The 17,345-nt window shown below is 34.6% G+C and overlaps 1 protein-coding gene across 2 annotated transcripts in view; it reads left to right on the forward strand.

Moving 5' to 3' along the window:
• The window catches only part of LOC106884158 (cytochrome P450 3A41-like), a 45,986-nt gene extending 29,261 nt beyond the window's left edge, over window positions 1-16,725 (forward strand). For both annotated transcript variants that reach the window (XM_089342441.1, XM_089342440.1), the window contains exons 6-14: window positions 1,345-1,433; window positions 2,245-2,393; window positions 4,843-4,976; window positions 5,637-5,757; window positions 7,339-7,496; window positions 8,774-8,862; window positions 12,184-12,321; window positions 15,211-15,373; window positions 16,354-16,725. In XM_089342441.1, the coding sequence (XP_089198567.1) occupies window positions 1,345-1,433; window positions 2,245-2,393; window positions 4,843-4,976; window positions 5,637-5,757; window positions 7,339-7,496; window positions 8,774-8,862; window positions 12,184-12,321; window positions 15,211-15,373; window positions 16,354-16,437 (1,125 nt within the window). In that variant the 3' untranslated portion in view covers window positions 16,438-16,725. The remainder of the gene's footprint in view (window positions 1-1,344; window positions 1,434-2,244; window positions 2,394-4,842; window positions 4,977-5,636; window positions 5,758-7,338; window positions 7,497-8,773; window positions 8,863-12,183; window positions 12,322-15,210; window positions 15,374-16,353) is intronic.
• The last annotated feature ends 620 nt before the right edge of the window (window positions 16,726-17,345 follow it).

The raw sequence follows: 17,345 nt of genomic DNA on the forward strand, positions 1-17,345 counted from the left end.
ATAAAATCAAACTTGAAATTTCGAAAAGAAATTGTGATGTGTCTCAGTATGTATGTGTGCGTGTCCACCTTTTTTTTTTACACACAAAATTCCGATATAATCGTAATTGACACACTCTAAAAGGTATCTGTAGAATAATTCATTAAAAAATACCCAGAATTATGAAGAAACAATGTCGACGCACGTGAATTTTCTGAAGCTCCTCTCTCCACCCTTTGGAAAACATTTTGACAGCAAATTCTGATATAATCGAAATTAAATTTGACTAAAGCGTATGTATAGAAAGTTTCAATTAAAAGAATTCATCTTTCTCGAAGTTGAGGAAACAACTTCGAGTGTCACAATAGTTTAGGTATGCCTGTTGCTTTAGCAATCGTAAATATACTTTGAGAATTTTTCTTTTCAAAATAAGTAATACAAAGATAACATCGCAATTAAATATCGATATGTCAGCTTGTTTTTCTTTACTTTCCTTTTGTATGTAACGATTATATAATTGCATGTTATATATAAACAAACAATACACCTCTTTTCTTTGGTTTGCATAAAATAGGAATGAGAAACGTAAATAGGATAATGGTATTTACGATTATATTGTGTTTAGCAACGAATACCACCTGTATTAAAATGCATCGATGTGTATGTTTGTGTGCGTGTGTACTAAAATTTATTGCTCTTTTTAGGTAGTTAATTTTCATTGCTTTATAATTGTACATTCTTTGAACATAATTGCATTTAATAGCTCTATTTTATGTTTTCCCCTATTGACGTTTATGTCACATGTCTCACTAGCATGTCATATTTATACATATACATGTATTCTATTGTAATATGTGATACAATGATATCAAGTCAATGTAAAAGATGCTATCTTAAAGAAAGCGAGGATTTTCACACACAAATACAGAAGCACCCCCCCACACACGCACACGCATACAAACACACTCACGCACACATGTATGGGGAGGCGTATGCATTTGTGTGTAGAGTTGAGTGCATGGAAGGATGGATAAATAGATCGATTGAGAAACAGAAATATAGGTGAGTAGGTGGATAGAGAGACAGGCAGGCAATTAAATGGATATATAAATAGATAGATAGAAAACTAGAGAGAGAGAGAGAGAGAGAAAGAGACATAGTTTACATGAGAATCTTCCATGTTTCCATAACCACTTAATCTTTAGTAGTGGGAAGATTATATCCAAATACATAAGTAACTTAGAATAAAGAAACCGCATGACATTGGGTCAGAGGTCAGAGTTTATTGATTGATTGATTACAAAATTATAACCAGAATATCTTGAATAGCCTGTTTCTTGAACTACCATTCCATGTCTGTTGCAGATGAACGCAATGATTCAGACATGTGCTGATAATTTGGTGGAAAATATTGATAAGTTGGCAGAGAATGGAGAAGAGACCGAAGTTAAAAAGTATGTAAAACTATTAAAGGATTCTTTGTTAATCATTTATATTTTATCTTTAACTTGTTCTAGTCATTGGAGTGCGGCCATGGTGGGGCATCTCGTTGCAGGGCTTTAGTTGAACAAATGGATCTCGGTACTTACATTTTTGTGAAGTCTGGTACTTAGTCTACGAGTGTCTTTTGCCCAACCGCTAAGTTATGGTGAGATTAAGAAACCAACATCAGTTGTCAAGCAGTGTGCCGGTAGACAAATGCAATCCAAACCCAAAGACATACATATATACACTTTTTATATTTTTTAATACATATTTTCAACCTATATATATGTATCTATATATATATATATATATGGCTATGTATGTGGTCAAAAAGCTTGCTTCATAACTATATGGTTTCGGGTTCAGTCCCACTACGTGAAAATTTGGATAAGTGACTTCTGCTATAGCCTCAGACCGACCAAAGCCTTATGAGTAGATTTGGCAGACGAAAACTGAAAGATGCTTATCGCATATAATTATACCCCCCCCCCACACATATATATCTGTGTGTATATTCTTAACTGTGTTTGTTTTACCCCTGCACAAGCGATCAATGGAATAAGTAGCCAGCTTAAAGACAAAGATCAAGTCCTTGGATAGATTCATTCGCCTAAAAATTCTTCAACGCAGTACCCCAGCGTGGCCGAAGTCTTATGAATGAAACAAGTAAAAGATTAAAATGATATATTAAATTAACTAATTTTTAAACCATGAAAGAAGTATTTTTACAGAAAGAAAAATTAACGTGTATTTACGTTCTTTTTTATTTATATATTCTAGGTTGTTCTCAGCTTACACCATTGATGTCATAGCAGCAACTGGATTCGGAATAATGGTGAACTCACAGAAAGACCCTGAGGATCCACTGGTTACAAAGGCCAAAGACATATTCAAAATTAGCTTCTTTCAACCTCTTATCCTTTTAATATGTTAGTACTTAAGTTATATAGTTTAAAGAATATTCCATGAAAATTGTACCGTTTAGAAAAGAGGTTCTCAACCATCAGGTTATGAACCATTTCGTACCAAGCCGTACACAAAAACTAAATTCTAAAATTTTATTCCTACTTTATCGACTATATATATATATATATATATATATATATATATATATATATATATATATATATATATATATATATATATATATATATATATATATATATAAAGAAAACAAAACCAAAGCAGGACGAGTATCTCAGGTCATTTAAAGCATTTAATTAGAGTAAGTTGAATAAAAAAAAAAGGAGAAGTAGAAGTAATTAATGTCTTACCGCTGTTTCTGGGATATCGCAGGTGATGGGTCAACATCGTCATACACTGGGTATTCCGTCATCAGAAAGAAGGTGCCTATGCTGGAAGGCTTCACACAGAGAATTCACATTATTAGTTACATCCGAATGCACAATAGTTTCATCTTTGGCTTTTGGTTCACATAGTAAATCGCTAAGTTTTCTCTGGTGTGTATTTTTTCTAAGTAGGCGTTTGGTAAATTTAGTATTTTTGATGATAGTCAAAACTTCTTGTTCAAATACATCGAGGTGTTGGTAAGGTTGTGGGATTTTCTTAGTTTTGAAGTTTTTAGACATATTCTCTAGTTTACTGTTGGTATTTATGTTTTGGGTGTCTTGTTTGTTATCAAAGTGCAAGGCTCTCAATCTGAGTCTATGAATGAATTCATTAGTTTTTGAAATAAGTTCTTTCATATAAACAATCTTCGGGGGTATGGGAATATCTTTAAAGAAGTATCGATTTTGATTATTTTCATTTTGCCAGTAATACTCATAAATGTATTTTTATTACTAGAGTAATAAATGAAATTGGTTAATAGAATTCGGATACAAGGGATGGGGTCAATACTGGTTCAATACCTAATATTTTGTGAGGAATTGATTTCCTTAAAATAATAGGTTTGTATATAAACTGTAGTCTATATTCAGGAGAAGAAAAAAATGGAAAACGTGTCAAAATGGTATTAAAAACTTTGTTGCAACTCGCATTAACAGATTTCAGGATGCAAGGCAAAGGAGAAAAGCGGTTGCAAATATACCACCTACACTGACCTGTAATTCTCATACTTGTAGCATCTGTGGGCTTCTTTGCAAATCGTTGGTGTGACTTAAATGTCACATTCGACATAAGCATTATGACTGACAAAGAAAAAGTACATTGTCGGAGCCGCATACGTCGAGACCGACATATATAATATATATATATATATATATATATATATATATATATATATATATATATATATATATATATATATATATATATATATATAAATATATATATATATATATGTATATATGTACGTATGTATGTATGCATGTATGTATGTATATGCATATATATATGTGTATATGCATATATATATATATATGTATATATATATATATATATATATATATATATATATATATATATATATATATATATATATATATATATATATATATATATATATATGTATATATATATATATATATATATATATAGGCGCAGGGGTGACTCTGTGGTAAGGAGCTGGGCTTCTGGGTTCAGTCCGTCAGCATGGCACCTTGGATAAGTGTCTTCTATAACCTCGGCCGACCAAAACCTTGCGAGTAGATTTGGTAGACTGAAACTGAAAGAAGCCTGTTTTGTGTGTGTGTGTGTGTGTGTGTGTGTGTGTGTGTGTGTGTGTGTGTGTATGTGTGTGCGTGTTTGGGTGTGCGTGCGATCCATATTGATTGGTTTTTATTTAATCCACTTCAGAAAGGGATGAAAGTTAAAAGCAATCAAAAATAGAGACAACAAGCAAAGGTCGAAATACAGGGTCCTTTTTTTTATTTCTTCAAACGGTGTCTATATTATTTTGATATACACAGAAACATGCATACACATACATACACACATACATACATACACACATACATACATACATACACACATACATACATACATACACACATACATACATACACACACATATGCTGTTATTGTCGGTGTTTTCATTGTCGTCGTCGTTGTTTAGGACTGACCGAGCAGGGACTGAATAGATGCGTGATCAAGCATGTACCAGCCATGACCACCCTGACTGTGTGTTAGTGTGCATGTACCGAGGCTTGACGGCATTATGCAATATGCCTGCCCTTCATCATACATAAGACAGCATGATGTAATATGAGATGTCAAGACAACATTCTCTATTTCTAGCAGTTTGAGTGAAACAACATGGAGCCTTTGGGTGAATAAATAGAAAAATTTGATTTCGTTTTTCTTTCTCTTTTTATTTGAATTATGCCCTTATATTTCTTCCCTTATATTTCTGCCCTTATATTTCTGCCCTAATATCTAGAAAAAAAAATCACAATTATATCAAATGCTCTATTCCAGTGGTTTTGCCGTCTTCTGCAAAATTCATAGAAAAGTCCGGATTAATAAAATTCCTTATTGGGAATCAAATGTTCTTCAGGAAGTTTTGCAAGAAACTAATAGAAGAACGAAAGAAAATTCCAATGGATAATAGCGTAAGTTTTTCTTTTATTCCTTTATTTGTTTCAGTCATTGAACTGCGGCCATGCTGGGGCACCAACTGAAAGAATTTTTGTCGAATAAATCGATCCCAATATTTTTCTTCTTTTTAAGCCTCATACTTATTCTATCGATTTCTTTAACCGAATTACCAGGTTACAGAGGCATAAACACACATCCACATCGGTTATCAAGTCCCATGCAAGACACACACACACACACACACACAGGTGATAGGCTTCTTTTAGTCTCCGTCTGCCAAACTCACTCACAGGGCTTTGGTCGGAATGAGGCTATAGTAAGAAGGCACTTGTCCAAGATGCCACGCAGTGGGACTGAACCTAAAACTATGTGATTAGGAAGAAAACCTCTTACCACACAGCCATTCCTGCACCTAAGTTCAGTATGTGTTATTTAGAAATAGCAGCTAAATGTTTTCTCGTCTATCGTGCTATCTATGAGAACAGCAACTAGTTTCCATCTACAACATTTGCTCACAAGGCATTGGGACTGAACCTAGAGCTGTGTGGTAACAAAACCACAGGCATGATGAGTTTGATTAGACTACAAGTATTTAAGTTTGTTTATCTGAATTAATTTATTATTTTTAATTTAGCGATTAAGATTATCATTGATTTTTGTAAATTGTTTTGTAGATGCACAAAAACCTTTTAAATCTTATGATAAAGGCTCAACTGAAGGGTCATGAGACATTGCTCCCAGAGGTAGAAAAGGAACTTCACTTAGAAAATATAACTGACTGGCGAACTAAAAGAGGTTTGTATGTAACTCACATGCAGTTTCTCATTCAGCAGTATCGAAAACTGACCAGCTTTGTTGTTGTACCTATCATAATAATTTTCAAATTGATTTCTTTACATACATACATACATACATACATACATACATACATACATACAGTTCTCTTTGATCTCGCGAAAATGCTTTTTAGGGAGCAAACCATAGTCTCCCCAACCAGAAACAATGACATCTTAAACCTCTGCTTCGCCAATAATGTGTAACCTATTCACAATGTGAAGATATTACCGACAATCTTCTCAGACCACAACATGACACAAATGATGATGTTTGATCAAAAACTAATTAAAGGTGTATTTCACACAGATGGCACTCAAATCGTATTCAGTCTGAACTTCTACAACGCTGACTGGAAGTCAAATGAGAAGTTGATACTCCAGCAAAACTGGTTTAGAAGTCTCTCTATGCAAGACATTGATGTGTAACTAAAAGAATAAATTCCAGAATGAAATATGTACAAGGTTCATTATGATTGTCTACCAACCCAGCATGGCTGCAGGTCATGACAGTCACCAGTAAAAGAATAGAAGGATAAAAATTGGAATGATGTAGTGAAGAGCGATTTAAACTCGTTATATTCATTTACTCAGCATATTCCTCTCTCCGATTCACTCACTTATTGCAGCAGTCCTTCAAGTTTTCTAAGACGTGTAAAAGAACTCGGAAGGTTGGGCTTCTAATTAGGATTTTTGCGATATCCTTAATTCCAGGAACTTTTCAGACCCACTTCGTATACTTTCTGGCGAATTAAGCATCTGAGATGCTTTACTCCATGCAGAAACTGCAGGAGACACTTAGAGTTATTACAAACTTTTCTGAATGTCAGAAACCTCTCTGCATCATCACCTGGTATCTCAGGGTCACAAGCATTTCACCCCTTAACCTCTACACTTCACCTGAGCGGGACAGCGAGGACTGAATTGGTGTTCATTTGCCGAAGGGTTCTACCTTTAGTCTTTTGTCAACTACAGCGAACCTGAGCTGGTTTCATCTGCCATGCCTACCACATCGGTGGCTTCTTTCAGTCGTTTGTGTCCAAGACCCATCTTCTGCAGGAAATAACAAAAAGGAAATAATAGGAAATCAACAGTACATGTGTGCTTTATAAATATTATTTCTATAGCTATAAGGTTAATATATAATATTAAACATTCTCATATACTCTTTTAAGAATGATGTTAATCTACACACTTATACATTTTTAATTAATATCAGAATCTGGTCCCTAATTCAGAACAATATTATCAGAATAATTATTGGTTTAAACCCTGGCACAAGGCTAGCAAGGTCGGTGGTGGGCTTAAGTCGATTACATCGATCCCAGTACTTGACTGGTACTTATCTTACCCACTCCAAAAGGATGAAAGTCAAAGTCAAGTTCGGCGAAATTTGAACTCAGACGAAATGGCACTAAGCATTTTACCCACCGTGCAAATGATTCTGTCAGAACGCCACCTATGAGAATGACTAAAAACATAAGAAGAACTTCTCTCAGAACAAAAGATATTTAATCATAATATTTATATTGTTTTTCCTTAGGAATTACCGACAATGAAATCTTGGCCCAATGCGTATTACTTTTCTTGGCTGGTTATGAAACTACTGCTTCTACTCTTACCTTCTTTACATATTTGATGGCATTAAACCCTGAACACCAAGAAAAATTGCACCAAGAGATTGAAGATGTTTTGGGAGAGGTAAGTATATTGCAGCTATTTAGAGATTTCGTTGCTAATTTAATTCAAGATTTACGATTTTTGACCAAGGTGATAATAAAAAAGGTTTAGTAATTCCAAACAGATATGAGGAATTATGTACATTATTTACGTTATTTACATTCGATGGATATTTGTCCTCATCTTATTTGTTGTTATACCTCAACTTCATTTCCCACCATCCATACAGTGTAAAGAGAAGGATTGCTCAGTGCCTAAAACATCGAGCAAAGAATATAAGTAGCGATCGTTATACCCACCACGAAGAAATGATCAGGCTCAATAATGATCTGTTAAGCAACAACTACTCCAAAAGTATACAATCCACTCCGATTATGAAGAAAAGAGAGGATGAGGTCAATACACTGTCCACAGTCTCTGTCTACCCTATGTGAAAGGCCTCTCCGAAAAGATACAAAAGATTTGCAGCCCATATGACATCAGGACAGTATTCAAGAGTAATACAGCACTTTGCAAATATCCCCTTCAGGTAAAACCACCAATAGAAGAGAATATGACCAAAGACTGCGTGTACTCCATCCCGTGCAGCTGTGGTAGGTTATACAAAGGCGAAACATCTCGCCCCCTCAAAATAAGGGTAGACGAACATCGCAAAGCTGTGACACGAGGAGATAGTGATAAATCGGGTATAGCTGATCATGTATGGAAAAATGGAGACCACCTCCCCCTGTGGGATGAAGTTAAAATAATAGACAGAGAACATCACTGGAAAATATGAAAACTAAAAGAAGCAGCACATATGCTAGTACACAACAACCTCCTAAGCAGACCGAGTGCAGATATGAGCAGCATAAAGGAATCAGTATTAGGGAAGGATAGAAAAATATTAGATTTATAAGCCCTAAAATTCACTCCATAATTGCCCACGGGCTCATGGCGTAGTGGTTAAGAGCGCGGGCTACCAACTCCAAGATTCCGAGTTCGTTTCCAAGCAGTGACCTGAACAACAACAACAACAATAATAATGATAATAATAATAACATCGAAAAATACTTTAGGAATGAGAACCCAGATTCGAAATTTCCCGAAGACACCTGAAGAAGGCTGGAGGGTATATAAGCCGAAACGTGTTAGCAACAAACAAGATGAGGACAAATATCCGTCGAATGTAAATGATGTAGATATTCTCCATCGTTGATACGGTGGCAAAACAAAATCGCTTGTGTGGAGCCCTAATAAAAACTGGAACAATGAGATTATTAATACTGTTATAATTATTTCCTTATTTTCTTTTCTAGGATCTTGCTACTTATGACAGTGTTCAGAAATTACCTTACCTCAACATGTGCATGGATGAGACACTGAGATTGTATCCCATTGCAAATACGTACGTTTCCTTTGCATTTGTTTCGGTTATATACGCACATTTATTCCTCAGTAGGTTTTCTCTAACTTCTCAGCAATGCATACATTTTTACACATGTTTATGTACGTATATGTGGAGGCGCAATGGCCCAGTGGTTAGGGCAGCGGACTCGCAGTTTTGATTCCCAAACCGGGCATTGTGTGTGTTTATTGAGCGAAAACACCTAAAGCTCCACGAGGCTCCGGGAGGGGATGGTGGCGATCCCTATTGTGCTCTTTCGCACCAACTTTCTCTCACTCTTACTTCCTGTTTCTTGAGTAACGCTGAGTCACGCTGCGATGGACTGGCGTCCCGTCCAGGTGGGTGGAACACATACGCCATAGAAACCGGGAAACCGGGCCCATGAGCCTGGCTAGGCTTTAAAAGGGCGCATAATAATAATAATAATAATAATGATGATGATGATGATGATGATGATGGTGATGATGATGATGATGATGATAATAATAATAATAATAATAATAATAATAATAATAATAATAATGATGATGATGATGATGATGATGATGATGATGATGATGATGATGATGATGATGATGATGATGATGATGATAATAATGTACGTATATGCGTTTGTGTAAGAATGAGTGAGTGCTTGGATGTGTACGTGTATGTATATTTGCAAACGCATCTATATATGTCTTTGTATGCGTGCAAAATACAAGTTTACGTGTGGTTTCCACGCTTTAGGAATGTTCATTGAAGACCATTCCTAAAGACCAACCGTTGACCTTTCGAACAAATGAAAACACGAAAATTTGTGAACTGATATTAGAGGAACATAACTGAACAATTGACGAACTTGTTGATATGACTGGTGCGTCCTGGAGCTTTTGCCAACGAATTTTGATCGAGGAATTGCGAATGAAAAGAGTTGCAGCAAAATTTGTACCTCGCTTGCACGCAGAAGATCAAAACCAGTCATGCCTGAATAGAGGTCGTGAAGTGAAGGTCATCACTGGTGACTAAAGGTGGCGCTACGGAATTTACAGATGTGGAAGAAATGAAGAAAAAAGGACGGGGGCGTTAAAAGGTACCACTTCACAGGAGTTCCAGAACTGCTTTGAATAGTGGAAAACGTGTCTGGACCGATGCATTGCTAGAAATGGAGAATACTCGGAAGGCGATAAAAGCGTAAACATGTAAAACTAAGTGAATAAAATAATACTGCAAATTTGTGGTTTCTTTTGGGTACCCCCTCGTAGTTTCCCTTTCACACTTCTTCCACTGGTGTTGCTATGCTTGAATCCCTTTGGTGAAGAAGCTTTCAGCCTGTCGCTCAAATAAAAATCATCAGCAGATATGATGCTATCCTCACTGCGATACTGGTTCTCAGCCAAGAGTTTTTTCATGCTGGGGAACAGATGATATTGAGATGTAGCGAAATCAGAAGTGTCAAGAGGGTGGCCAACCAGTTGAAAACCACAGTTACGCATAATAACCGTTGAGACCAAGGACATGTTTGGTGGAGGACTACCCTGATGAAAGAAAATCCCTTTCGTCAGTTGTCCTCGGCAGCAAGCTGGCATAATACTCTTCATTGATGGTGTGGCCCTTTTGAAGATAGTCAGTAAACACAACGCCTTTTGCATGACTAAAAACCTGAGGCCATGACGACCTCTTTTTGAAGCAGATGAGAAAGGATGTATCCACTCTTTCTCTCTGACACAAAGTGATGAACCCAGCACTCATCCAAGGGTTAAGAAACGTTCAAGGAAACCAGCTGGATCTGCCTCAAACAATATCAGAATAACCCGTGGTGTGATCAGCCTGGTGAGCTTTTGAACAGGTTTCAGAAGGCGTGGCAGCTACCGAGCAGAATATTCTGAACTCTGTTATGGGATATGCTAACAGTATTGGCCATTTGCTTTATAACCCATCGCCTGTCACCCATCACCATGTGGGGAACACGATCAATATTTTCCTTCCTAAATTCAGTTGGCAATTTTTGCACCGTTGATAAAGCTAGAGCATCATCGCTTAATGTTGCAACCATGTCAGCATGTTTGTACTTGGAGGCTAAACCCTTTTTCTGCAGGTTCTTGTTAACACCGTGAAGCCAATTTTTGTCTCTCGCTACTAGTTACATACTCTAGTCATCAGCTGCATGACAGCCTCAATGATATTATAATAACATCATATATATATATATATACATATATATATATATATATATATATATATATATATATATATATATATATATATATATATATATATATATATATATATATATATGGTTCAGCATTATGCAAACAAAAATCACAAAGGACAGAGACAGGTGAGGTAACAAAAAATAAAGTGTTTGTGTTTCCCGCTCAGGGAAAATGGAAGAGTCTTTGATGTTTCGAGTCTACACTCTTCTACAGAATGGAATGAGAAAAGAAAACAGTTGGAAAGAGGAGAGAAAAATGGAGTGAAAAAGTGTTTTGGTTTATATATATAGGCATTTGTGTATTTACTGCCGAATAGGTAAACCGCAAATACGCGGTAAATTTGGAAAATTAGATATTCGAATACGAACCATGCTCCCCATTTGACTCGTATCTCGAATGTTGTTTGGTCATTCTGCCGATGATAGTCCGACCTTTGTGAGATATATAATTTTTATCTTACTAAAATTGACTTGAAACCATGATACAGAATATAGATTGGTAAATGTTTTTATTTTTCATTCCCTTTCGAAATTATCCCTACTTTTTGTGGTATGTAGTCTTGCTGCTATTTCTAGCGGGTTAGATGTCCTATTACAGGCATCTCTGTATTTTAAATGAATATATATATATATATATATATATCTGTGTGCGTGTGTCGGTGAGTCTATTGCTGATATAATTAACATTATTTTTATTAGAGTATAAAATACATGAATACAAATTGATATGAAAATTAATTTTTTATTATTTGATAAAATTTACAAATAACAATAATTCTAACATTTGTGTAAAATTAAAAGAAAGTAATAATTAATTTGTGAAAAGGTAAATCTTACTGGCAGGATCAGGATAATGTATAGGTGCTTAAACGAAGAGATCCAACCATGTCAGTCAAACAGCTGGAATGTTCATCGTTGAAAGTGAAGGGGAATCCATTTACAGTTTGTGTGTGTGTGTGTGTGTGTGTATGTGTGTGTATCTGTACGTATATTTATGTGTGCGTATGTGTATGTGTGAGCGTACGTATGTGCGTGCATGAATGTATGTGGTAGTTACTGACAACTATAAAAGGACCTTTGTTAATTTTTGCCCTCGTTTGCTCTATATTCCTAAACCGCTATTTCAGGTTGAATCGTGAGTGCAATAAGACATGCACTATAAAAGGCGTGAAGATTCCTGAAAAACTGTCTGTCAAAATCGCTGTGGATGCTCTACATTACAATCCAAAATACTGGCCAGAACCGGAAAAATTCATTCCAGAAAGGTTAGCAATTTAAATTATGCTTTCATTCATAGAGTGCTGCAGATGTGTCCATGAGGTTTAGAGTTTCTATTCACAAACACCAGTTTTCTGTTTTATCTTCTGATTTACGTTTGTATCACATCGTCATCTTACAAAATGTTGGTTTCAAATTTTGGCACGAGGTCAGTAAGTTTGAGGAGGGGCCTAAGTCGATTGCATTGACCCCAGTCCTGAACTGGTACTTATTTTGTCGACTCTGTAAGGATGAAAGGCAAAGTAGACCGCGTTGGAATTTGAACTCAAGACGTAAAGACGTACAATATACTACTAAGCATTTTACCCGGCATGCTAACGTTTCTGCCAGCTCACTGCTCTAATCTTACAAAAATATTAATAATTAAAACCTACATACCAATCACCATTAATAATTTACTGTCAGCTTCACATATTTTGTTGTATCTCAGATGGGTCATTATGACAATAATAAGCACAAGCGCTGAATTTATTTCACCTCTTTTATTATTAGTAGTCGAATCGTTAGCTGGCGAAATGTTTATGAATTAAATAGAAATGATTTAGTTGATGAGGGTGGGAACAATGAAAGAAAAGGGTATAGAGAAAGGGCAGGTAATGGGACTTATTACGGAAAAATGTGGTCACAAAGCACATACATCCATAGACAATCCGGGCTACACATTCACATCCCTACCGATATACAAACATCCCTATATGTGTGTGTGTTTTTGTGTGTATGTGTGTGCGCGAAATATAGAGAAGTACAGGCTAATGAAAATAATTGATAGTACGAAAATAATTACGTAAGACACATACGAGATTGCACACACTCACATGCTCATACCGGACAATTTCAAAACAACGCCAAATCATTCATTCAAAATAAATGGAAGTGGAGAGACAAGTTACTGAAGAGATTGCAAGAGTGCAATGAAATGATTTAACAAAAAACTATATAAATTAATAAAGGACTGAACCAGTGCGTGTGTTTATTACTGGCATAATGCCTCTCCCAAGGTTTAAATGAATTACATAAGTAAATACATACGTATATATATATATATATATATATATATATATATATATATATATATATATATATATATATATATATATATATATATATATATATATATATATATATATATATATAATTTAGAGAAAAAAATCTCTATTAATTAATTCAGAATAAAGATTTTATAGTATATTTTTTCTAGATGGTGTGAATAACGTTTTCCTTATTCAATTAATTAATAGAGTTTTTTTTCTCTAAATTATATACATATATTATATATTGTGAAATTTGATTTAAAATTGCTAAATTTAATTTTTCTCCATAAGTTTTGGATTTATATATATATATAAAGCAGAGTTTGTATGTGTGTGTGTGCGTGTATGCATGTTATCACACACACTCACACACGCACACACACACACACACACACACAAACACACACACACGTACCAGCGCGCAGATGTACTTATGCAAGCAAACCAGAAACCGCATGTGCACACACTCCCATTTAATTAAATTTATTGACATATAGACATACACATGCATATGCGTATAAATTGCACGCCTGCGTATGTGAAAAAGTGTACATTTATACAAACACCCACATATATATTCACTCATATGCATGCGCAAAAATGTACTCATACATATGCAATGATATATCTATAGAATTACATACATATAAATTCATTCGTAATTTTTTTATGTATTGAATTTTTTAATGTATTCATAAACCTCAAATCTACATATATATATGTACATAAATTGAATTGAACAACTGTATATTCTTGTGTAACAATAAACACAGCTAGGTATTCAGAGGTAGCAGAAAGTGATACACCACGTTTGCCATAGAGCCTGTCATCTGCTATCCCAGTCACTGTGTAGTAAAACTACATTCAGTAAAGTTTTATGAAATTTACGATTGCATCTTATAATCAGTTATTGTGTTTATTAAACCTGTCCAGAAATTGGAGCGCTTCTATAGAAATTAATTTGCATCCCATCCTCCAGTATCATAAAGAAAGGCAGTTCGTATAGCCAACTAGGAAATTGACTAATATTGTTATTCATTTCTCAAATTAGTGTCGCCAAAGAGGTATTATGTTTTTTCCTCCTAAATTTATTTAAACGAATTAATGATTTCTCAATCTCGTCTTACTCTTGTTCGCCGTAGCACCCACACAGAGTTAAATACTATCTGAATATTTATATACTACAATTCTCAGGAGGAGCGGTTACACAGGTGGCTGTTGCAAGTAGACTGCAAGGGAATGCCATCTTGATATTTACTGGGAAAAACAATCTTCCAAGAATTCGTATCATTATCCAGGACCGTAGTACCATGTGGGTAAACCAGGGCTGCACTACTAATACTGAAATTATTGCTCAATTTTTTCTACGGTACGATAAATAGGTGCATATATGCATATATACATACATATAAATATATTACTATATACAATAGAAAGGATCACCAATTATAATCCTCAATTGAAAGTGCGATTTTCTTCATTCTTGTTGAGGTTACAAATTACTTTAGATTTCTTGAAATTCTAGGCGATATTTGGATCTGTTTATCATACATCACGAATTACCCTGGATGTTACTTCTATTTGGATTTAGTGATACCTGATTGTTTTATAAAGTTAACCAAGTTCGGTTAGCACTGAATGGTCTCCAGATATCTGCCTGGATTCATTAATCCATTTTACATTTCGCTATATAGTACACGTGCGTATGGATGCCAGTAAAATGAAGTGGGTAAGGTTAAAAAGCTTTTGACCATGGGGCTAGTCTGATCAGAGGAGATCCCTATCTAAACAACAATAACAACAACAATACATGGTTATTTACGTAAGTACATTTGTCATTTACAGATTTAGCGAAGAAGCGAAGTCTAAACAAGTGCCGTTCACCTACTTACCATTTGGTGAAGGACCAAGAATGTGTCTTGGAATGAGACTGGCCAAGCTGGAGTTCAAGATAGCCGCTGTTGAAATGATTCGAAATTTCAAAGTTCTTCGATGTGAAAAAACTGAAGTAAGTTCTGTTTTTTTTATTGTATGTAAACGTTGAATTATATATCAAATTTATGGGTATATATTTCAAATATGTATATATATGTGCTTTTACTTGCTTTTATATTGTAACGAGGTAATTTCCTCTCAAGCTGTTTAGTCTGAAACATAGGTTCAATTCCCAGTGGAGACTTTATCTTTTATCTTTTTATCTTTTACTTGTTTCTGTACCTAATTTGCATACCGAAAGCGTCTAACACTCTATAAATACCAGCAGTCTGTCAACGGGGATCTTAGTGCAAACAGTATCGAGGTATGACATAATAAATATGTATCTATACATACATATACATACACAAATACATACATACACACACACACACACACACACACACATATATATATATATATATAGGTTATGAGCGGTAGTGGTGTCAATTAAACCCAGCAGTTTCAGGTAATGCTGAGTAAGTGCTATGGACAGACCATAGTTAAACTCCAGGTTCGGTGGTTATGTGAATAAGGGGTCCAACGTAGGTCATATATCAGCGTGTGAATATAAGGATTTACTTTTCGTAATGAGATAAAAAAAAAAAAACAAGGGTGTGTGCATTATAGAACATTTATAAATAGAAGGTCTTATAAATAGTTAATTTAACAATTGCTTAACCATCCTCTCACACCGTCTCCGATGAAGGGATATAATATATCCTGGAAACAGATGTAAGAACTTATAAATGTTCTAAAATATACACAGGCTTGGTTTTATTATCTCATTACAAAAAGTAAATCCTTATATATATATATATATATATATATATATATATATATATATATATATATATATATATATATATATATATATATATATATATATATATATACATATGTATATATGTATATGTACATGCGCGCACAAACACACACACGCACACACGTGTATATATAAATATTTGTATGATTGCCACATGATTTAATAACATGCCGATTTCTCTATTCCAGGACCCTCTTGTATTAAGCAACAGCGTCTTACTGGCTGCCAAAAACGGAATTTGGGTGAAGTTTGAACGAAGATTGAAAAAATAACTTTAAGTACTGCACAAACAAATGACCCTTTTGTAAAATTATATACGATATAAATATTGATTGGTAAAGTAATGTAATATTTAAAAAAATAAGCGTCATTATAAAAGTCGAAAATGTAAAGATAATATTTTGAATAATGTTTCCTTTTCTTCTAACAATAATTTTTTGTTGGCATATATTTTATTGAACTTTAAAAACAAATCTCGTATATGCTTTATCAGAGAGCAACGTTTCTACAGTTGACATTACAAAGTTGAATAAATTTCTATTTTTATTAGTCATTCTTAACGGTTTTACTATTTTTTTGTCTTTCTTACATTTCCTACCTCGCACATCATTATTTCTCATCTCTCTCTTGCACACACACGTGCACACTCACCCACACACTGTCTCTCTCTGTCCCTCTCTCTCTGCTCCAAAAGAGTAAGAAGATAAGTTATTCTAACTCGTAATAAGTTGTGTATGTAAAGAAAAGTTGTATAGAAGAGCCCAATGGAAAAGCATAGCTATATTTGAATTAGGATATAACCTGACAGTTAGAAACAATACTAAGTGTGGTGTATCAAATATAGCTATGCTTTTCCACTGGACATTTCTATACAACTTATTTTCATTCACGACTTATTTGGAGTTAGAATTACTTATCTCACTCTTCTATAGAGGGAACGTCTCATAAAACCTTTTTCACGCATATTTCCAAATAACCGTTAGTTGCCTTAGTTTTAATTTATACCTAACTAGACTCACATTTCTTCTTTCTTTCTCATAAGGATAAATATGAACATCCGAAATTATACTCTGCTATTTCCTTTATCAAGTCCTTTGAAAATCTTTTTCGTTATACTTCTTGCACTGAAGAGAACAGTGATATATAATTAATTTAATTTAATTATTTCTATTCAACCATG

The sequence above is a fragment of the Octopus bimaculoides genome, chromosome 26 (genome assembly GCF_046866305.1).
Source record: "Octopus bimaculoides isolate indiv1 chromosome 26, ASM4686630v1, whole genome shotgun sequence".
In the NCBI taxonomy this organism is placed as follows: Eukaryota; Metazoa; Mollusca; class Cephalopoda; order Octopoda; family Octopodidae; genus Octopus; species Octopus bimaculoides.